A 22,967-nucleotide genomic window follows, 5' to 3' on the forward strand; every position below is an offset into this window, starting at 1 on the left:
AGGAGACTCTTCGGATGGTGCTGATACTATCTTGAAGTCTAATTGTGATCGTTTTCAGTAAAAACCTTCACGCATAGCTTTGACAAATTATTCGCTCTTGGGGTTTTGTAAAGAGTTTTAAATATAGTTTATTTTTCATAACTTAAAGTATAATTTTTCTTTTTTGAACCTTTAGCAAAGGTCTTCCAAATATGCACGTGAATAATTAAATAGGAAAGTGAATGGAAAAATATTAACAATGGAAAAAGAAAATACAAAAAGTCCTGCAAAAAAAGCGATTAAAAAAAGGGAACCAAACCCTATCGAACATTAACCAACTGGCCGGTAAAATTTGCATAATGCCGTGTTTGCATAAAACTGATGACTTCATTTCTATCACCAAAACTAGCCACGTGAAGCTGCACCCGCAGTTACTCGTGCTGTCTGTGATCCAATGTTCCACTACGAGTGAGAGCGAGTGTACGAAGAGAGCTTTTCTCTCGCAGCTTTCGCTCAGCAAGTTTACTATCAAATGACAGATCTATAGGTGTAGTAGAGAGTGTGTACCTTCCGACAACTTTGCCACCGCCAGTCGGGAAGCACTAAGCTAAACAACGCAACAAAGCACTGTCCTAAACCCATACACCCACCAACCAGATGGCCCTTCGTCCATTCGCCTTGATGTTGCCGTCGACACCGGTCCGTTGTCAGCGCTTTTTTCTTGTTTTGGTTTTGCGATGAACTAACAACACGTCGTTGCCAGAGCACTATGACGTATCGCCCGCGAACGGACGCGACTGAATAATGGCGGTGGTGGTAATGGTGGATACGGACGGTGGAGCGACCATGATTGAAGGAGCCGAACCGCATTTTTTCGATCCACACAAACGTGCGCTGTGGCTCGAGCTGTCAGTTTCTCAACAGACGCGAACCGCGACTGACCTAAAACCGTTGCACCGCAGGTCTAGCGGAGGCTTTATACGTACCTGTTTTTTTGTTAGGTTCCTTCGCCGTTGCCCGCAACTGGTGATTGTTTAAGGAATAAAAGTCGTGAAACGTGGGGTTTTTGCTATTGTGGTGAGATTTCTTCCCCTAGTCCAGTGACAGTTGCTACTGTGTAAATCCTTCCAACTTGACAGTTATTAATCGACTACATCAGCTACTAGGATTGTTGGGTTAATTCGAAATGGCATGCAGCACATTCATTAGGCGCTAACAATCCGCAATCCATGTTTCGAGCGAGCGGTGATCGGTGAAAGGAAAATAGTGCATGTGTGTGTATCTCTCCCTCTCTCTCTCTCTATTTATATCTCTTCCAATGTGCGAACCGTGGTGTCCTCGATGGAAGCGCCACCGTGGAAATGAGGAAATGTGCAAGCGAATAATTTATCGGAGAGTTTCGACTGCATCTACTATTCCCTACGCAGCACACCGTTTCGAACATGCTGACCATTTCTGTAACGATTCCGAGGTTGCCCAGCCAAGGTCTGATTGAAAGCAAGAGTGAGCAAAAATAATAATCAAACTAGCTCCGAAGTGAAGTTGAGAATGTAAAACGACTAACCGCACAACATCCGGCCAATTCGTTTCATGCGATTTGTGAGGGTTGATTTCTTCTGTGCTGGAAAACATCGTCTGACATAAGGAGATGTGGCATCAAATAAAGCTTTAAGTATACTCGGACTGTGGCATCATAAGCTTACTATTTCGATTACAAGTGCAAGTCGTCTAATTCCCTGAAGGTCCTTAATGCGGCATTTGGTCATAACGTAACCTTTACCTAGTGAACGTTTTGCTTTAGTAGGATGATAATAAAGATTCCATTTCAGTTTTTTAACCCACTCCTAGTGGCTGTTTATTGGCCTCCCTCTATGCTATACACAGTCCCTATCAAAACTTAAGCTTATTTTGCTTCTTGTCTATTTTTTCTTTTCACATCTCTTCAATCGTCTCAAATCTGCCTGCGGTAATTGTTGTCCCCTCGATCGTCCTGCTCTCTCGGTGCACGTGATCGTTCAAAGTGTTTTGAAAGTGTCTACCATACGTTTTGCAAAGCCAATGGAGTCCAACACCTGAACGGTGGTACAGCTGAAGTGTATACGTGTGGGGAAGGGCAAACTGCAAGTGACTGCAAGGGGTAAATCAACAAAACCGTCCATTCGACGCCTTCGCCACCAGGCGGAGATTATAAGTCGATCGAGCGAGTGATTCGTGCGAGAAAATAAGAAAGAGTTTGCACGATCGCGGGTGATAGTGTGTGCGTGTGTTTTTGCCTCGGTTGCGGTGTTGTTTCGCGGGTGCAGTGAACGGTGTCACGGGGCCAACGCGGAGATCCTCCAAGATGGTGCAATGCACTCTGATCTGGGCCGGCATCGGTGTGATGATGGCCGTATCCGGCGCCCTGCTCGGTTGGGTCGTTTTTCCTCGTGCCGTACATGAGAAAGTGATAGAGGTAAGTCACGGTGTGTGTGAAGAATGTTATAAGATCCATTGGAATTAGACATTGGTCAAGAAGAGATAAAGGAATTCCAAGGCCAAACTTTTAAGCCAAATTGTTGCGTCTTGTTTCCTCCTTGTATAATACGAAAAGTACATATATTTAAATATATTTTCTTGGTAAAATTATAATTTAAAAAAATATTTATATGATGTTACAAAAATTACAAAAATAGAGATAAAAAAGAAAATCTCCAAAAAACGATTAATGACTTTTTAATAACCATATCTAGCTGAATTGCTTTCATATTCATTTTATCTGATTATCGAAATTCCTGAATTTTTAGTGTCCTACTTACTTGGCCCCTTTGGCAAAGGTTTCCGACGGTGTTTGAATGCTAATTTGCATTCCAATTCATTCACTCTCTGGAATATTTTGTATGGCAGTTTGAATGATATTAAACAGCAAAATCAAATAAAATTAATCTATTCATATTCTTCTCTACTTCTTCACTGGGACATTAGGTAATATTCACCCCTTTTTGGCATTTATTTTTAAAACCAGACATGTGACAAAACAAAACTTTATCGACAATCATGTCGATTTTTCCTTTGAAAAGGTTTATAATTTAATCGTTAAGAAATATCCTTTTTCATGATTTTTGTAGATTTTGGTATTGGATAACTGCCAAGTTGCGCCGGTTCTTAAAATGTTTGTATTAAAAATTACCAAAAAATCACCATCCAAAATAAATAAAGGAAAATACAATTTGCTGTTCTAATTCTAAATCAACAACGCGTTGTATTTGTTTGGTTAGAGATCGTTTTTTGCTTTCGTTAGCAAATAATTGCATAAATAGAACTTTATCATGCAAGGCAAGGCACGTTACGAGGGATCGCATGAAAATGGAGCAGCGAAAAAAAAAGCCATTCTGTAGGTCATCTAATAATTCGCCCACCCGCCACTAAACGCGGCTAACCGAATAAGCACCCCGAAACAGGGTGACCATTACCTTGCCCCGGGGACACGTTCTCGGCTTCCTGCTCTTGGATGGTCGTGTGCGTGTGATAAACATTTTCCTCCCCGCTTCACGATGAAGGCCCCCGTTAGCTTTGCCGGTTTGACCTTGTCGAGCCACTCTGGTATCAGCCGAGCATCAGATACACATGCGTTACTATTTTTCCATTTTTCCACGCTGCAGGGCTCACATTTCCGGTACGAACCTTGTGTTTGTCCCTCCGCGAGTTCCCTCCACGCACAGGTGACATTCAGTATGTGTGTGAGTTTTTTTTGCCCCCATCCCCTATTACTACTGATACGATCTTCTAGTTTGTGCAGGGTTTTGGGAAAATAACACGACACGGTTCATTAACATCACATCGAAACGATCATTAATAACGAAGATCGCAGCTAACGGTACGAACGATATGGCACATGCTGGTGCTTTTTAACCGGTCAGCTGCATTTTTGGAAGATTCCACTTCACATGCACGGTACATCTTGCTAATGGTCCGATCACGTTCGATCCATGCCTTTCGGATAGTAGCCGCGTACGTTTACATAACAACGCAAGCTCCTCGAAACAATCGGTCGAAGAAGAACTGGTTCACCCGGTAAGGTTGGTTAAGATATTTCAAATATCATCGTGATATTTAAGCTCAGCACCATCATCGTCATCAACCTGCGTCAAGTCTCTCAAAGCAACTAGCTAAAACAAGAAAAAAAAATCTCGTAAAGCTAGTCCGTATGTTCCTCCCCAGAGGAGGGTCTCCCTTTTTTTTTGTTTAAACAAATCCCCTTGCCTTTTTTTTTGTTGTCATCGTCTGTTATCCACCACAAAACCCGATGACGGGTGAAACACGAAGCATCTCCACTCGAACGGTGTACACTTTTGGGACGAGATCTCAAAAAAGCTTCTCCTGTGTGGGCAGCCACAGAAGTGGTGATTGCGTAACGATAGCCACCCCGTTCCGATGGCGCACGGTCAATATTCAATTATTGACTTGACGTGGTTGCGGTTGCGAATCAAATCGGCGATCAAATCGTGAATCGAGACGATGCAAAGGCTAAATGGAGGGAAGCGCAATTTTCTACGCTCGAGTTCATATAATACGGGAGGAAGTAAGAGATGGTTTTTTTTGGTAGGAATTATGTCGAGGGGGTTTTTTCCTCCTACAGACTATGCGTAATAGATTACGAATATCTTGGGTTTTAAGGCACAGGCGAGCCTCAACGAAATCATAAAATAAAAAGTCAAATTTTGCATGCACAAATGACTGATTTCGTTAAACGAATTGGTTTCAATACAGTGTCCAACAGCTAACAGGCCGATTATTATTAAATAATACAATTAGTTATGTTTAACAATCGGAGTTGATTTTAGACGAAATAAAAGAGAAAAAAATAAGATTTATTTTAAAAAAATTGCAACTTTAAACAATTCTTTTTTTTATAAAAGCATCTATTTTCTACATTTGTTAACGAACTTTCACGACTGACTGTGGATAAATGCTAAACAATTTTAAATATTACTTTCTGTGAGTCACTGTTGAGGTGTTATACCTTCTAAATTCATAAAACGATCGTGAGCAAACTTACATTGTGGCATTATTTACTCAAAGCTGTCCCAAAACGTTGCCTTACTGCTTGCTTACACACCTTAGCTTCAACCGATAGCAAGTGTTAACTGGAAATTATGAACAGAACAAACACACTCCTATCCATATGGAAGTTGAAATGCGTCAGGGAATATTTAACACATTTCCCAGTTCCAGTGAGGGAATTTTTGTACGACATTATCGGTGCTACAGGAAGAACTTAGCCGTGTAATGATCAACCAACAGATCGGTAAACACTCGAGTTTAATATATTCTTGTTATTTATTCTCTTCCTGGACTGTGCTGACGTCACTGACACAGGGTGCTTTTATTCCCTGGAAAAGTGAACGTTTCTAATCATTGCCGAACTTTAACCTCAAACCTCGAACTTCAATCTGTACAATCAATCAGTTGTTCTACGTGTGTGTGTCTTTAGAAGGAAGAAGAAATGCGTCCAAAACTAACATCCGTCATCGTGCAACAGTCAGGGTCAGCAGTTCGTATTGAGGGTTAGAGTCATATTTAATTACTGCGCTGCAATTACATCTTCCAACACCCTGACTATTCTATTATCCCCTTGAAGCTGATGATTCCCTACTGAGTCACACTTACTGAGACACACGCCTCTGTGAGTAATAATGGTAAGACGATCTTTAACTGCCACAGTAGAACACAAAACAATAACAAAAAATCACATGATCAAGGTAGCGCATTGTTAGAAGAGATATTTCCCTGATAGCGTACTTCCTCCTGTCAAAAAAAATCTTCAAATATATTCCTGACAAATAGTTTCTTATGGTGAGGCAAATAAATTAAACGTCACCAAAGCATGGTGTTGACAACATACAATTCATTTTTTTTTTGTATTTTCATCATACAAACGGTGAGACAATGTGATTGATTCAACACTGCCAACACACGAGCCCTGACGTATGAAGTTCAAGATCGTATCCGATTGGAGGAGGTCTTTGCAATGCAGATTACCTCCTACGCGATGGCACACATACGGTTCAAGATCATGACCCGTTTTCTTTTTCTATTCTAAGGCAAAGTAATGCACTACGATACACACGGCTCCGGTGCTTTGTCGTGTGCTGTTTGTAGACGTAGAAAGAACGTCGCCACACACGAAATGTGACACTAAGTGCTCAAGGTTTTGTGGTAGTTGTTGTGTGACGCGTGCGTAATCCTAGAGTGCTCTAATAAATGACACTAATTAAAAACTTGGAAACTCCTCTGAGCACGTTGTGGCCTCAAAAAACGTAACCTTCTGTGGAATGGAATCTTCCGTATGGCGGAAGGATGGGGAAGGTTTTTCCCTTGCCATGAGGTGTGCATTTTGAGCGAAACTATTTCCTTGTCTACAAATCGTTTCTTGATCGTTTCTTCTTCGGTGCTTGTGAAAAACATAAATTATAAAATATTAGATTAACTTATTCGGGTGCTACTTCTGATACATATCTTGCAACTGTAAAGAGAACTGTTTGACCTAAAAATTTGCCTCGATCGATCATTAGCATATTTTTTTTTCGAACAACTATCTACATGATCGATTAATATTGCTCCACCTTTCGAATTTCGCTTGAGCTGGAATTTTTCCAAAAAAAAATTAATATAACCAAAAACCTGATCACCACCCTTTTAAACAAATCCCCTAAACACAATGTTCCCGGCGATTTGCCCCAAAAATGATGCTCTGCTTTTTCCTGCTTTGTTTACCCAAAGCGTACATTCACCTCGCGGACGTACCACACGCCGTACAATGAATTTTGTTGAAGCAAATTTTCTCCAAACCGCTAAACAAAACTACACTCGCACCAAGTTCATAATTTACAAACAGACGTGAGGTTTTCTTTCTACCCATTTTTTCTGTTTAGCTGTTATATCTACTGCGTCGGAAGTTACTTTTTCCTGTTTGCTGGGAGTGGTCAATTGAATGATCCCGCTATCTACACCCGAACAAAGGTGCCCTTGATCGAGGGAGCGATCTAGCATATGGGTTATCGAAGAAGCATCCACACAACGGCGCTAGATCGAACGATTGGGAATGGAATTGCACGCCTTAAGTAATGCGGATATCACACGGATGTTATTGCTTTTGTGTGGTGTTATTTATCTTCTCTTTGAATGTGTATTTTATGCTAATTAAAGCTGTAATTTACTGGTGAAGTATAGTTTTGAGATAGTTTATTGCATTTTTACTTTTATTTAATGTTCAAATGAGTTTTTTAGTTAGAAAAAAACAATATTTGATGAGTAAATTGCCCGCCGCAGCGAATAAGAAACAAAAGACTTCAATGCGTTTCACGTGCGTTTGATATTAAGACACGAACCCTGCTCACACTGAAATTCTAGACAATGTAGAAGTTTAATATCAAATGTAGATTTCTTTTGATGCTAGTATTAAACTCAAAATCCTATTTGCTGCAGCTTTTTTACCACCTAGCGCACCAACGATGATCGATGTTTGCGCGACAAAAAAGGAAAGGAAAAGTTGTTCGTTCAGTGCAACATTTGCATGGATAATGATGTTTGCGTTGTTTGCTGCACCTGCATAAAGCATACAAACCTGTCCACGCATGCCAGGAATGTTGTGGTGATTTGACTCTACTGGTTGTTGCATTGAAAAAATTGAAAGTTCACTATCGTCTAGTGGGGAGTTTCTGCAGACTGAAAAGTAGAAAAAAAAACAAAATCAAGATCGTTCATTGGACTGTTGCATAATTTCATGCTAATTTGACGGTTTACAGCTTGTGCATGAACTCTAAGAGTGACGATCAAGCATAGTTGACGTTCACATCAATCTAGTGACTGATTGATCTTACGAGCAGTCTCCACATTCTTCTTCTCACCAATATATTTTCTATTTGTTCGTGAATGTTTGTTATATTTCGCACTTCAGTTTTTAAACACTTTTTTGTACAATTTTTTTCCCAACATCAAACATATCCCATAATTTGTGTTGCTGCCCGGGTATTGAAGCAATCGTAACATAATCATTGTGTACAATCTCCTGCGTGCCTAAACGACACGATCATCATCATCATCATCACTAGCAGCCACAAATCTGACAGTCCTGTGAATCTATTGTTGGTGTATTTTTATTGCTCATCTGATCTGACCAGTACTGTGGGCAAAGCAATGTTTTCCCATTGTGTGCCATAGAACGACCCGCTTCGAAGTATACAAATCATTACAATTGACTATTAAAATATCATTTGCATCCATTTGTTGTATCATTTTAATGTTTCTTCTTTATTTAAACGCATTTCATAAGAAATGCACAACTCCATCGAAGTTATGTTTTTTTTTTTCTCGAGTGGCCAAATGAAAACGATTACTCACAATTTTTTTTAAAAAGCATCAAACGGGCCACTTTGATGTCTTCCTACACAAACGGCATCATACTTGTGTGTCGTACGTTTGAAAAAGGTACCAAAACCACCCCTGAACCGGTGTAAAAACTAGCTGAGCTTGCACAATTGTATGCCAGCTTACCGGTTTTATGTGTTATTTTCCACGTCCGGTAGCCGGCGTGGTAGGTCAATTGTTTTCAATACACCAAGGAAGCTTTTTTTCTTATTTACAGCGCATATAATTTCGTTTGCCACTCGACCTCTTTTTTTTCTTCAAAACGATCCACCATTTAACCGTCTGCAACAGGATTCCAGCCAGCTCGTAGCAAAACATGCGCCGATCGATGGCGACGTGTGCGTTATTGGACCGATTGGCGGTGTATCGTCTATGCGAAGGCGAAAGCGTTCCATACCTTCCACAACCTTGACCGTTTTCACCAACGAGGAATATCAATAGGGTTTTGTGTTTTCTTTCACAATGCGCTTGCATTGCGCCCGCTATCGGGGCAACATCGGTGACGGTGGCTAAAAAATCCGAAATCCGAACCACACCGCCCGGCTTCCGTCAAGGTGAATCGAACGACGACACTTGCTGCTGGTGGGCAAGTCCACTTAATGCTCGTTTGTTGCATTTGCTGCGTGCGTCTCATCACGCCTAAGTAAACGATCATCATTATCATTAATATTGTCTTTTTGGGGATTGTCAGAGGTCGGTTTGGTTTGTTGGGTTTATGACGCTTTCGAACACAGAACGGTAAATATGTCAATACTCAATCATTTGAATACAAAAGGTAAATAAAATTCACACAACGTTCTTTTTTTTATTTGGTGAAATTGTTGCTCACTAATTTTTATCACGCCTTTTTCGAATTCGGAGAAGTAGGATGGCTTTCTAGCTTCTTATTGGTGATGATGTGTGATTATCATTTCGTATGCTAAAAAGCTAAACTGGTTAGACCACCCATCTGTTGGAGGATTTTTTTCATTGTAGTGTGAAAAGCATGATTAAAGCGGCAGTAAAAAAATATATAAATAAATATTATCATTTAACAGATTTTTTCCTTATTTATTTTATACATTTTTAACTAAAAACAAATTCAAAAATAGAAATAATTATTCCACAGTCTAATTGTTTTAATTTACGCTTTAATGTGAATCGCATGAGAAGCGTATTACTCATCTTAATTGTTCAATAAGAACATGCATTTGTTCTCACACCAATTACAATAAATATATTTACCTCACAGGAACCGAACGATCGTTCTGGGAAAATAAAGGGAATGTTTTAAACGTCATTTAGCTCAGGTACAGATGATTACGCAAACACATTTACGATATCCATGTGCACGATCAAAATCATCGAATGCGGATCGTTTTTGTTTGTTAAATAAGCTGTCGGTTGTATAATGCATTTTTTTCTGATTGTCTTGAAATTTAACACCAACGCAACTTTGAACCGTTTCGTGTGACAATTTTTCACATCGTTGCTTCTATCTTTATTCAATCGTTGGTTACATTACGCCGCTTGATTGATTGAATATCTAGTTTACTTTTAACTCCATGTCACGCATTATATGACAGATTATCACTTTTGAGCTATGGGGACAAGTTTTTATTTCCCCAAAAAAGGAAAGATTATTGTCTGTGGCCTTGGTAAGAAACGGACAGGTTTGTACCTCTTCGAACGACATCATTTGAATATTACAGAGCCACAAATTTTTCCACCGACCGGAAATCTGGTGTGAGTAGAAATTGTAAAACTTTCTAACATACACAACGGACATGTAGCCACCAGCTGATTCCTACTTCAAGCAGAGATTTCTGCCGGGCTCTGTTTCTCCTTCAGTTAGATGACTCAATTCCGGGAGCAGTTTGTTCAGTAAAATCCGTCACGAAGTCGTTGCACTATCCGGTTCACCCTATCGACGTGTGGTGAATGGGAAAAGTGGTCAATTTTCTCGCAACCTGTAGATAATTCACTTTCCTTTCGACTTGCACTTCAAACACCAACAGGTAAACTCTCACTCGACGAGCAATTAGTTCCGATCAGCCTAAAGACTGGTTCAATCTATCGAACGAAACGGTTGAGGGTTTTTTTTCAACAGAAGATGCTGTTAAAACGGAAGGAAATCGTCGTTGCTTACGGCAGACATGGTAGAATTGCACAATATTACATCTCTTCATTCGAAAGGTGTGTTTAGGTAAATACGGACTGTGCAATACGGTCTTCCGTCTTTTACAGTCTAGCGATTAATGGTGGTTCGGGTTGTCATCGTCATCGACTTCGCAATATCCCGTACTACATCCAATCGCTCGTACTATGACTCTTTCTCAGCCTTAAAGTGAATATTGTGCAAATAAATAAACAAACCGCGTTACACAGGTAAACTCTACAAAAAGAGGTTCCACAGGTGAAAAGAGTTTTGTTAAAACTTTTTCCACAATATTTAATAGAAGCAACACAATTCATTTACAATTCTTCTTTCGGATTGAAAGATGCATTCGATACTGGTGACTGTCTCTTTTACGTGACCCACTTTCTTTACCAGGAGAAGCTAGAAGCTCACAGAATGGAAAGTTGTTTCTTTTTTTGGTAGAAATGAATATTTCCTTCGTCCTTGAAAAATACAATTTTGGCTTGTGCATTCGAAAGTGAAACTGATGTATACGATCTGTACTGTTGGGCATAATATTATTTGTGGTAACAGTAGCTTCAGAACTTTGAAATGTTTATTAAAAGCCCAAGAAATATCTACTTCTTACTATATTATTCTACTCTGCTTCATTATCTTTTCAAAGAGCATTATTGAACTCTATCCTATTAAATATTATATTATGAAGTAAATATTTACATTATCTATTCACTAAACATTACACAATAAGTAGCGGCTTTCGCTGCAAACAGAACCAACACTAATTATCTTGCGTGGTTTATTGAACGACCAGACGGACCAAACAAACGCAATTATTATGCACCCTTCCATAGCTATTGATAAGGATCCGATTCCTTTATCGTAAGTGTTTTCATGTTTTGTTAATAAATAATTCAATCAATTCACGATGGTCAACAATCGGTGATGGAATATTATTGATTAACACGTACAGGTGAAACCTCTAGCCAAACCCTGCATGAATAAAGCGCCTAAAGGTATGCAATCCACTGAACACGTACAGTGATCAACGGAAAAAGGTAGCTTCGGTGTTAGCGGTCTCAAACGAATGCAAAATACATTTTACTTAACTTTTTAAATGGAAAATGGCGTTTTTTTATTACATTTTACTAACTTTAGTTAATTGCTATAGATTTTTTAAAACATTTTTTACATTTTCCATAATGTTTGTACTGTCCATCATCAATAGTTCTACGGTTATAACATTTGTTTTATCTACATTCAATAAAGCACGCATCGCGCTCAATGACCAGATCAGATGCTAGCCTAAGATACGTCACGCAATGCACTGGCAAAGTATACAAAAGCATTACTGGCGATGTTTCTACCGTTTCAATCATAATACATCGGCCGCCACATGTAGTAATCATACGATTCGAGTGTAATTGTGAACGAGAGTGAGCAATCAAATCGATGAACGCAATCGTCCTGATGACGCGGCACTGATAAAGGTCATGAAAAGGGAAAACCATTTAATTGTTCCATGTCACGAACAAGCAACATTTTCTTTCTTCGAAATGCGGTCAGGGTTCTGTTAAAGGGGGTGGTGGCATATCGTTAAGTGTACTGAGCGGACATTTTTACACCCAAAATCCGATTATACGTCAAGGACGTGTAACTTTTCGTATAAATATCCTTGGCCTTGTAATATATTTTCTTACTTTTCACTTTTATTTTCAACGTTTTCTTTCAGGCCACAGAGCTACGGCAAGGAACGGATCAATACAAGCGATGGGAGGCACTGCCCCAACCGTTAGATTTTAAGGTGTACATATTTAACGTCACCAATCCGTACGAAGTTATGCAAGGACGGCGACCGAAGGTGGTTGAAGTTGGACCATACGTTTATTTGTAAGTAGTAAAAGTAATCGTACGACAATGAATGGATATTAACGAGTCCGGGGAACCGCTTTTAGCCAATACCGTCAGAAGGATAATATACGGTTTAGCAGGGATCGTTCCAAGGTACATTACAGTCAGCAACAGATGTATGTCTTCGATCCCGAATCATCCTATCCACTAACGGAAAATGATGATCTTACTGTGCTGAACATGCACATGAACGTAAGTAAAATGCACCGAAAAGGTTTCTAGCTTTGGAGAAAAAAAAGTCCCATCCTATTCCCGTTATTTTGAAAGATATTGTTGTGAACAGTGCTGATCACTAAATCACTAAAAATAAGTCCCCATAAATGAACCAGACTTTCATAAATTGTACAGTTTTATTCCCACTACATACTAACCAAACACTACGGACACACTTACAAACACCCCAAAACACACGCACACACCCGAACGCAAGAGTGAAGTAATCAACGGAACGACTACGGAAATAATAATCCTTATCCTTTACTCCCTTCAACAACAACAAAAAAAAGAAAATGGCTACACTCGTACACTTTGTGAACTGCATGCGATCGAAAGGTGCATGTAAATGATGCAATTCGTGCACCAAAATGGCACTATTTAATCGAACGGAATCTGAAACAAAAAAAAACACCATTAAAAGATTATTATCTTAACTGCTACCTATTCATCTCTTTACAAAACGCGATCACTTATCTTTTCATTTGTATTGTTTTCTATTGTTTTGTTTTTCTTTTATTTTTCGTACTTTACTCTCTATTTTATCACTCTCTCTCTATCTGCCCTTCTATCTTCTTCTGAATTTGTGTCTCTCTTCTGTTTTCAGAGCATTTTACAAATAATCGATAACCAAGCAAAGGAAACGATCACCAATTTTCGATCGGACGTGAATAATACACTCGAAAAAATTCCCGTCGTTAGAGTCATTAAACGGATCATCGAGCGCACCACGCCGATCCAAGTAAATGTCTACCCTTAGTATATTTTTTTTTCTTTTCGTTCTCGTATTTGTTTTACTCGAATCTGCGCTTGCTTGGCGAACAGTTTCTTCCTCAAACTGTCACCGTGCCATCATTATGCTGATCATACACGCTCATGCATCGTATCATACGAATTTATTATTTTTGTTTTCGGTTATTTTGTGATTATCTTTCCTCTTACTTCATTCGGTTTTTGTAGTTTTTTTTTTTCATTCTGCCCGCATGTACTGATCTCTAAATACTGATTTGTTATTAATCTATCGCACGTACTTTATGTGTGATTTTCCTTTTTTCGGTGCGCACTGTATACTGGGTTCGGAGTTTTTGGGACGAAATCAGTGCACTTTAACACGTCCTTGGTGGGATCGACTAGTGTGTTACCAATTTATTTAAGTCATCCTATCATTTTTTTTTGTGTCGGTGCACAGTTTCTGGAGTTTGGTTTTTCATCTTTTTCCCTTCATTCTCGTTTTGCTCGTTCATTAAAATGCTACCCTTCGTACATTCTTGTGGCCACCACTACTACTTGGCGAACATTTGCGGCATTATGGCACGCATGCTTGTTGTTGGCTTTTGCTGGCTCAATCTCTGGCTTCTGTGTAGTATGTTGTGTGTTGCTGTTTTTTGTATTGGGTCTACAAATTGTTGCCCCCTGTTTTGTTGCTACTGAGTGTGTATTTGTGTGGCTTCCTGATTTGTGTGCATAATCCATCAAAACGGTTCGTGGTGGTGGACTAATGGTGTTTGGATCTGGTCTTGTCCGACGTCTCCTACACCAGCGTCGGTATTTCATTTTCATTCCCTGGACCAGTATAATCTCCTTTCGCTCCCATCGGTATAGTGGTTGGCATACCTACCATCGCATCCATCCTTCCCATCCTTTCCCGTAAGTTCATAATAACATTGCCCACCGTTCGCAAACTCATCGGCCTGTACCAATGCCATCCGAACTGGTGAACCAGCTCATCAGATTTCACACAAACGCCACCCTGCACACAACGCGACGCCGACAGAACCGACCACGAACCGTACACATATGTGCAGAGTGGAAGCCGTCGATAGTTTTACAATCATTTTTCAAAACGAGCACGATGACGATGATGATCATGATGTCGCGTCGGAAATGTATCGCTCGAAGTGGGGGATCTTTAATCAAACGATAAAACAAACAAAAACTCTTCTTCAGCTAAGGCGCATAGCCTTTGCGAGATTGTTTAGTACGGAGCACATGAAACCGTTCCGGAAGCCGTTTATGTGACTGAACAAACAACGCAACACAAATACGAAGAACGTAACGGCAAAGTTTGAAATCGAACCTTTTTGTCCCAAAAGTGTGGGGGTTCGTCACCTGTTCTCACAGAAGGGGCATTGAAGTTCTTTGTTGCTTGAAACGCAATACAGTGCACAGACATCACAACCAGAATGTTAATGTAAATCCTCACTTTCTAATCCTCGTATGACCTAGATATCGTATTGCACAAACAAATGGTTTCATCTGGACTGCTCGTTTCTTTGGTCGTCTGTACCTCACGACCTCAGGTTCGTCATGACATTCACCAGTGTACGAGTAAATTTTTGACATGATCCTCACCCCTTTCCACCACCGAGCCATCCATCCTTTTAGATGCGTTTTAGCTAATTAATTTTAGTTAATAAATTCACTAACCGGATAAATATCTCATCACAGAACTAACCAGAGTGACTAACAACAAAAAAAAGCAAAAAAAACCCGTAATTTTGTGTGAAAAATCACGATCACGGAGCAAGCATAACATTGATCATGTGTTACCATCATCGTCTCACACTCATCATTTATCGTATTATTTTTTTTTCTTTCGGTTTTCCATTTCATCTCCATTTATTATTCGGTAATTTTGTTTTTTTATTCACTTTTTGTCTCCCGTACGCTTCAACCGCCCATGTCGGGGGACAAACAACGTATTATCACAATGCAAAAATAAAATTATCACCACAAAAAACGCACTCAATCGGACGATGCTTTCTACTGCCTGAACGCGATTCGATTGCAAACTTTCTCAAATCGAATCTGTGCCAACGATGCACTTTCGCGTTTTTTTGTCGGGGGTGGTACACGACAGTCCATACTACAAATTGCTGAAGACGAAACGTACGACAGCTTGCGATTGATCAATGCCGAGCTGAACCGTATCTTTGGCCGGCCGGATACGATGTTCCTGCGGACGACCCCAAAACAGTTCCTGTTCGATGGTGTACCATTTTGCGTGAATGTGATCGGCATTGCGAAGGCGATCTGTAAGGAGATTGAGAAACGGAACACCAAAACTATACGCACCATGCCGGACGGAAGCTTGCGGTTTTCGTTCTTTAGCCATGTAAGTATTTCGAGTGCAAATTGAACATAACTTCAAAGCAATAATGATCGGAATGTGACGTTTTGCAGAAAAACATGACCGACGATGGAATGTTCACGATCAACACAGGGATCAAGGATCCCTCCAGGACGCAAATGATTGAACTGTGGAATGGTCGTACAACGCTGGATGTGTGGAACAATCGCAGTAGTGGATTACCTTCGGCTTGTAACAAAATCAGGGGTACGGATGGTTCAGGCTATCCACCGTTCCGTACCGGTATTGAAAGGATGACGATCTTCAGCACAGATATCTGCCGGTAAGTGTAATTCTAATTAGTTGCTCTAAAGCTTTTTGTCCGAAGACCCTGAATGTATGCAATCCTCGTAACAAACTATCTTGTTATTCCTTTTTGCTTCTCTCCACACAGCACGGTTGACATTAAACTTACCGGATCATCATCGTACGAAGGCATCCCGGCACTACGGTACGAGATCGACGGAAACTTCCTGCATGAAATTGGACCCGAGTATGGTAACGAGTGTTACTGTGTAAACAAGATCCCGAAGTCGATCGTTAAAAGCAATGGTTGTCTCTACAAGGGAGCACTCGATCTTTCCAACTGTTTCGGTAAGTGAAGTTGTTTAGTTTAGTGGAATTTAAAGTTCATGAAAGACTCAATGCAGCTATGAATTATGGTTATTGCAACGCAATCTCATTAATTTTCTACTCCATTTTAATACAAAAAGTTTCAATTTATTACTCGTGTGATGCATGCAACACACAAACGTCGATAATATGCGATAAAATATGATTATTGTCTCAATTGAAGCTGCGATAAAGCTATTACGTGCCGGTGGTGAATGTAACAGCAATCATCAAATCTTTTGCTTATCCACTCCACTAAAACAACGACGTCAACGAGCAAAACACGATAACAAACTAATTTACAGCATTTTCAAGTGCTTTAGGGTGTGAGAACATTTTGTACTTCTACACCGTTCTTTTGCCGTGTGCGTAGGCACTATAAAGGCAATGGAAAAAAACGCATTTAATTTTATGCGTACTGAACCCGTGGAACAGGTTCAATTGGACTGCATCTATTTTTACTCGCTGCAGTGCTATTGGTTGATTGTAACGCGTTCTAAAGGGGAGACCTGTTTGATGGATGAACGTGTGATAAAACGGGCTTAGTCACGAAGCATCGTCATTGGGAAGGGATTGTGATGGTTTTATGGCGTTGAAATTTTTAGCAATCAGTCCAACGGATAACGTTATCGGCACTGAGACGATAGAACATTATTAGACACACCCTTTCACCAGCATTTGCAACAAATTAAGTTGTATCGCGATCGTTTCGCGTGTGTATAAGATCATAGGTTTAGTTTGATCAAACCGATAGCTTCACGCACCGTATGTGTGAGGGAAATATACCCCACCGGGGCGAGCTGACTAATCGGACTGTTTGGTTTCCCATTTTCTCACACCGCCTCCGATGCGCCATTAAAAGGCATGCGATGCGGCTGAAAAGGCATGACCCAAGGCGGGCGGGCGATCGTCATCTTAACAGCAGGCGAAAATGTGCCATTGTTTATCAAACCATTGGTTGGTTGTTTGTTTGACGTTCTGTGTAAACACGAGATGAAGAAACTTAAATGAGCGATCGAAGACGAACGCGCGCGCTTGTAAATGGCAAAAGGTACATTTTTAATCCGATACGATGAAGAATGAATCTTCGTTTGTCAATGTCTACTACTGATTTTTGTTGTCGCCGTTCCTTCCTACAAATTCCGAAACTTTGTTAAGATCTTGATTAAAATGATACATTGCATACAGTACACGATGGGTTGCAGGCTTCTGTGAAAATCATTCTTTTTTTAGCTATAAATTAATGCACATCACATAAACGACCAGTTTGTTGTTTTATCCTGCCCATACATGGGGAATTTGCTGCCGCATCATATTACGGTGAGCATTTCGATCATCAAAGTTTACCGACAGTCACCCGCAGACAGGTGCCAACTTATGCAAATAAGTCACAAAATGTGAAACGGAACTGGCCCGAAGTTTTTTCGAAGTAATCAGTAAGGTTTGTTTTTTCGAAGGGAATGAATCATTTGGGGATTTATTTTTGAACATCCAAAAGCGTTCGGATTTGGCGATTTGAAGAACTATTTTTGCTTCTGTAAAGGTCACCGTTGGTCAGTTGTTTCGCCGTTTCACTTAAGGTTACAATTTCCTACCAGACTCACGCGACCTATCCGGCCTGGAACCAACGGTTAAAGTCACTAAACCTTGTCGTGGTACGGTCGGCGACGACCGTCGTGACAGGTGGCAGTTGCGTGGTGGTTAATGTGATCGCTGCAGTCGTTGGACGTTCGGTGGCAGTGTTCGTTGCACGTTGCCGGGAGGCAAACGGTTTGAACGTATACACCGGCATGGCAGTAGTGATGGCCGGACGACGTCCGAAGTTGTTTAGATAAAACTCGTACAAACTTGTTGTGGACCGAGTGGTCGGTGGGTTCGTTGAAGTTGGAATTCTTTCCGTCTGCCGTAGACTGCTAGTCTTCGCCCTAGCGGTGGTCGATCGAGTGGTAGGGATCGTAGTACTCCATCGAGGCAACTTTGTTGTACTTGCCCGTGACCTTGTCGTGCGCGTTCTCGTGGTGGTAGGAACCGTCGTGATCGTTGTCGGCTCGATACTCGTCTGCTCGAAGCACCCATTGATGTAATGCTCGGAACGTCCCTTACAGTACGGCCGATAGACAGCCCAAGCATTGAATCCATCGCCCGACAGCCGTGTGTGCTCCTCGTAGGTCGTCTTCATACACTCGACGTCATCCGTTAGATCGTTATCCTCCAGATCGGAGCAGAACAGTCCGCATACCCATCCCTTCCCCGGCGGCGAACACCAATAGATATCGCTGATTTGGAACAGACCGTGATCTTCGCTTCCATCCGCATTCAAGCGTCCGATCGCCGACACATTGTAGTTAGACTCGCGATGAGCAATACAAACCCAGGTGGCGATCTGATCGTACGGCAATCCATGCTTGTAGTACAATTCCTGTGCCAGCTCGCACCGTCCGTACACCTTTCCGCGAGGGAAATTTTTCGGCGGCGATACCGGACGACGAGTTGTCGGTGGCGTGGGAACGATCGCATTTTCACCTTCCTCGAAGCACCCATCAAGCACGGTGGCACTTTTACCCTTGCAGTACGGTTGATATACGGCCCATGCATTGTACCCGTCGCCGGAAATGCGCTGATGTTCCTCGTAGATGTGTCGCATGCATGCTAGATCATCTGTGAGGTCACCGTCTCGCAGCTGCTCACAGGTGATCCCACAAACCCATCCTCTGCCGGGTGGAGAGCACCAAAATTCATCGCTCAGCTGGAACATCCCATGATACTGGACACCCTCCGGTCCGTAACCGATCGCAGACGTGTTGAAGTTTGATTGATACTTTGCAATGCACACCCAGTTAGCGGTTTGTTCCAGCGCGACACCCTGCCGGAGATGAAGCTCCCGAGCGAGTTCACACCGATCAAACACCTTGCCCGGCGAGGAGCGAGGACGTGGTGCACTTGTTGGAGCTGTAATGGCAGGCCTTGGGACGGTTACCGGGTGCTGGGAGTCGTCTTCTTCTCCAAAGCAACCTCGCACAAACGAACTCGAACGTCCCTGGCAGTAAGGTTTGTAGACGGACCAGGCGTTAAACCCATCTCCGGACAATCGCTGATGTTCATCAAAGATCGTACGCACACACCGCACATCGTCTGTAATGTCGGAATCCTTCAGAGCATCACAACTAACTCCACATGCCCATCCATTGCCGGGTGGAGAACACCAGTAGATGTCACTGATTTGGAACAGTCCATGATCACCACTCCCATCCGCATTGAGACGACCTTCGGCCGAAGTGTTGAAGCGACTCTCGTGATACGCGATGCACACCCACGTTGCCACTTGTTCCTTTGGCATGTGGAATTTGTGCAGCAAATCGTTTGCCAGCTCACAACGATCGTACACCTTACCAATGTCTGCCGTCGGTAACTTCTTTGCAGGAAGCGTAGGTACGGTTGGAGCCACAATTCCTGGCCGTGGTTTATTCGGTGTGGTCGGATATTGGTCCTGATGTCCACCTGCTTCGTCAAAGCAGTTGTGCATGAAGCTAGCTTCTCTACCCTCACAGTACGGCTTGTACACCGTCCAGGCGTTAAACCCATTGCCCGAAATTCGTTGATGCTCGTCGTAAATCATCCGCACGCATCGCACGTCGTCCGTAATGTCGTTGTCCCTCATTGCGGCACACGTGACACGGCACGCTTTGCCCGGCCGATTCGCATCCGTAGAGCACCAGTAAATGTCACTGATTTGAAACAACCCATGATCACCACTCCCGTCCGCGTTTAGACGACCTTCCGCTGACGTATTGAAGCGACTCTCGTGGTACGCGATGCACACCCAAGTTGCTATCTGTTCTACCGGCATTCGATGTCGATCACGCAACTCCGTCGCCAGTTCGCATCGTTCATACACCTTGCCCGATGGGGCCAGCACAAGGTTCGCTTTTTTCGCCTTCGCACGCTTACGCTTAAAGTACGCCTGTACTCGTACGACCTCCTCGTCAAGACAATCATCAAAAGGAACTCTCAATCTCACCGACCTTGGCCCGATGTCACTTTCTTCCGCACGGCAGGCAGTTTTGTAGATCGGCCACGCAGCAAATCCATCACCCAGCTCTCGGACGTACGCCGCGTGTATCTTGAGCATGCACTCAATATCATCGTCCAGCTCATCGTCGAGCAGATCATCGCACGAGGATAAGCCACAGATCGAACCATACTTTGCGCACGCGTAACGATCGATAATCTGGAACAGCCCATAATATCCACTGCCACCGAAATGCTTGAACCTCAGATTAACTGCCGACCCATTGTAAGCCGAACCCTGCTCGGCGATGCACAACCAATCACCGATCTGCTCTTCCGGGACGTGCTTAAGCGCTAGCTCACGTGCCACTTCACACCGCGTCCAGAGTCGATGCGCCTCACCAGCGGGAGCACTTCTCACGATCAGCACGACGATCACTACGGACAGGATCACCGCACGTACCATCCTAAAGCGCACACAACACTCGCAATACGAACATTACTTTACCGGCGCGAGGTGCCCGTTCTGCTTGCTAGTTAACCGGTTGCGCAGCATAAACTAACACGCGATGTGGCTGCGCACGAGCTGGGAAGCTTGCTGCTTTGCCCGTTGATCTTGGGTTGAGCAAGAACGAACGCATCTTCTCGCTCGGACGTGGAGAGCAAAGCACCATCCGTGCAAGTTGCCCCGAGAAGGGGCAAAATGTATCTCTTTCACGCGCAGGCGGCTTCAAACTACCCTCAACGATGGAGACAGTCCGCGTGACGCCTGTCAGCAAGTTTTGGATTAGTTTGAGTATTGTATTTTTGGAAGAACTGAACGTTTTTTTTTTGCAAAGCGATCGTGAGAGGTGCTATAATCCATTAATCGACTAGCACCAAGCCAACATATGATCGTAGGTGTTTGGTTTTTTTTCTTTTGCGGTTCTTTGAAGAGGTTTTTTTGGTCACGATTTCTATCTACTCATTCATGAGGCACAGGCACAGCTATAACGGTTTTATTGGCGTCATTAGTAACACTTGGTTATCGGATGATCATCACGTCACCGATTAAGAGTGTTAATTAAGATGAACAGTGGTAACAAATGCCTTGAGGCAGATATGGATCCCAGCAAGGATTTTATGGTTTATCTTCAGAATGCTTTCATCACTATCGTTTTACTGGCCGATGAGCAATGTGTCAGTAATATTTTTGCTTCACCTATTGCGATGCAAATGACGTCGTAGTTCGTCGCTTGTCTCCATCCAACTCTCCAATCGATGAACATATAGGCGTGAGTGATTAATTGACTGTTTTATGGCTCTTACTTTTCATTGCTAGATGCACCGGTGGTACTGACGCTTCCTCATATGCTGGGTGTAGACGAGGAATATACAGCACTGATTGACGGCATGGACCCTGAGCCGGAACGGCACCAGATCTTCGTGGACGTGGAACCGGTAAGCAATCGATGGGAGTCTCTAATAAAACCACAGAAGACACATCTATTCTACGACATTTACGATGTTTGCTCTTTGATTCGCAGTACACCGGGACACCCTTGACCGGTGGGAAAAGGGTACAGTTCAATATGTTCCTGCGGCGGATCGACGCCATCAAGCTGACCGATCGGTTACAGCCGACACTGTTTCCGGTCATCTGGATCGACGAAGGTATCGCACTGAACGAGGACATGGTGAAGCTGATCGATGACAGTCTTATGAAAGTGCTCAGCCTGCTAGACATTGTGCAGTGGGCACTGATAGCTGTTGGCCTGCTGCTGGCCGTTCTGATGCCAATCGTATACTTCGTCAAACGGTGCCGGGGCAATGATAGCCGAACGGTTAGTCCTGCCGTAACGGCCACGACGAGTGCGGCCAGCCTATCAATGGCGACGGGTGTTACCAGCGACCGAAACAAATGACCTTCGCTGACGATGCTAAGCCTGGACTGATGAATGCTAGCACCACACACACACAACTAGTGGTGCTACTAGCGATCAACATTTTAAGGTGCCAATGAGATGCGTTGCACGTGTGTAGGGGAACCAGCCTACAGGATGAATGGAATGTGTATGAATGAGGAGTAATGTACGCGTGCGTGAGCGTAATGTGTTGCATGTGAAACAAATCGCGCGCTTCCACCCAAAACTGAGTCAGAAACCGATGCCGTCCAATTTATCGAACGGGTGTATGTGCTTTAGGTAACAGTCGTGTTTTGAAATAGCTACCGTCGTTTTTGCTTACGTTTTGCGTACGATTATTGTTTTCTGTTTTCTTCTAATGAATGTGATTTATCGTAAGTACATTGTAGTAAGCAAAGAATAAAAAATAAACTTTTTTCAATAAAAACAAAGCCATGAAACGATGCGTATGTTTTTCAGTTTTTAGCAAACGATCCATGAGAATTATATTGTTTTCATTTTAACAATAAAAAATGAGTTTATTCCATAGAGAAGCATCCAACGGATTTTGTAAAACAATTATTTAAAATGAGTTTGACGTCCGACGTTTGACGAACGACAGCAAATCAGACGTTTGGCTGACAGTTGCCAACCCATTTTATGTTTGTCATTTATTTCCTTTGATTTTCACTGTAAATGATTATACTCT

The 22,967-nt window shown here is 42.3% G+C and overlaps 2 protein-coding genes across 4 annotated transcripts; one reads left to right on the forward strand and one right to left on the reverse strand.

The window, feature by feature from the left end:
- The first annotated feature begins 862 nt into the window (after positions 1-862).
- On the forward strand, positions 863-22,719 carry LOC125768566 (sensory neuron membrane protein 2). Of its 3 annotated transcripts, none has more exons than XM_049436415.1 (10): positions 863-1,056; positions 2,001-2,431; positions 12,234-12,391; positions 12,457-12,604; positions 13,233-13,367; positions 15,486-15,740; positions 15,809-16,038; positions 16,150-16,349; positions 21,697-21,815; positions 21,902-22,719. In XM_049436415.1, exons 2-10 carry the CDS (start codon positions 2,321-2,323, stop codon positions 22,277-22,279), a joined length of 1,734 nt encoding a protein of 577 aa, XP_049292372.1. In that variant the 5' UTR covers positions 863-1,056; positions 2,001-2,320; the 3' UTR covers positions 22,280-22,719. The 3 variants fall into 3 exon arrangements, with proteins under 3 accessions (XP_049292372.1, XP_049292373.1, XP_049292374.1); XM_049436416.1 differs by having other exon boundaries at positions 863-1,005; XM_049436417.1 differs by lacking the exon at positions 13,233-13,367 and having other exon boundaries at positions 864-1,056.
- Positions 16,454-20,960, reverse strand: LOC125768564 (uncharacterized). Its single transcript, XM_049436411.1, has one exon. It carries the CDS (start codon positions 20,839-20,841, stop codon positions 17,977-17,979), a length of 2,865 nt encoding a protein of 954 aa, XP_049292368.1. The 5' UTR covers positions 20,842-20,960; the 3' UTR covers positions 16,454-17,976.
- Positions 22,720-22,967: the final 248 nt, after the last annotated feature.

The sequence above is a fragment of the Anopheles funestus genome, chromosome 3RL, assembly GCF_943734845.2.
Source record: "Anopheles funestus chromosome 3RL, idAnoFuneDA-416_04, whole genome shotgun sequence".
In the NCBI taxonomy this organism is placed as follows: domain Eukaryota; kingdom Metazoa; phylum Arthropoda; class Insecta; order Diptera; family Culicidae; genus Anopheles; species Anopheles funestus.

Bases quoted from the DNA above. Each gene is read 5' to 3' on its own strand.
- LOC125768566 (XM_049436415.1), top strand. From the start codon at position 2,321: ATGGTGCAATGCACTCTGATCTGGGCCGGCATCGGTGTGATGATGGCC. The intron at 15,741-15,808 runs GTAAGTATTTCG...GACGTTTTGCAG, and splicing joins GGTTTTCGTTCTTTAGCCAT to AAAAACATGACCGACGATGG. The intron at 16,039-16,149 runs GTAAGTGTAATT...CTCTCCACACAG, and splicing joins TTCAGCACAGATATCTGCCG to CACGGTTGACATTAAACTTA.
- LOC125768564 (XM_049436411.1), bottom strand. From the start codon at position 20,841: ATGGTACGTGCGGTGATCCTGTCCGTAGTGATCGTCGTGCTGATCGTG.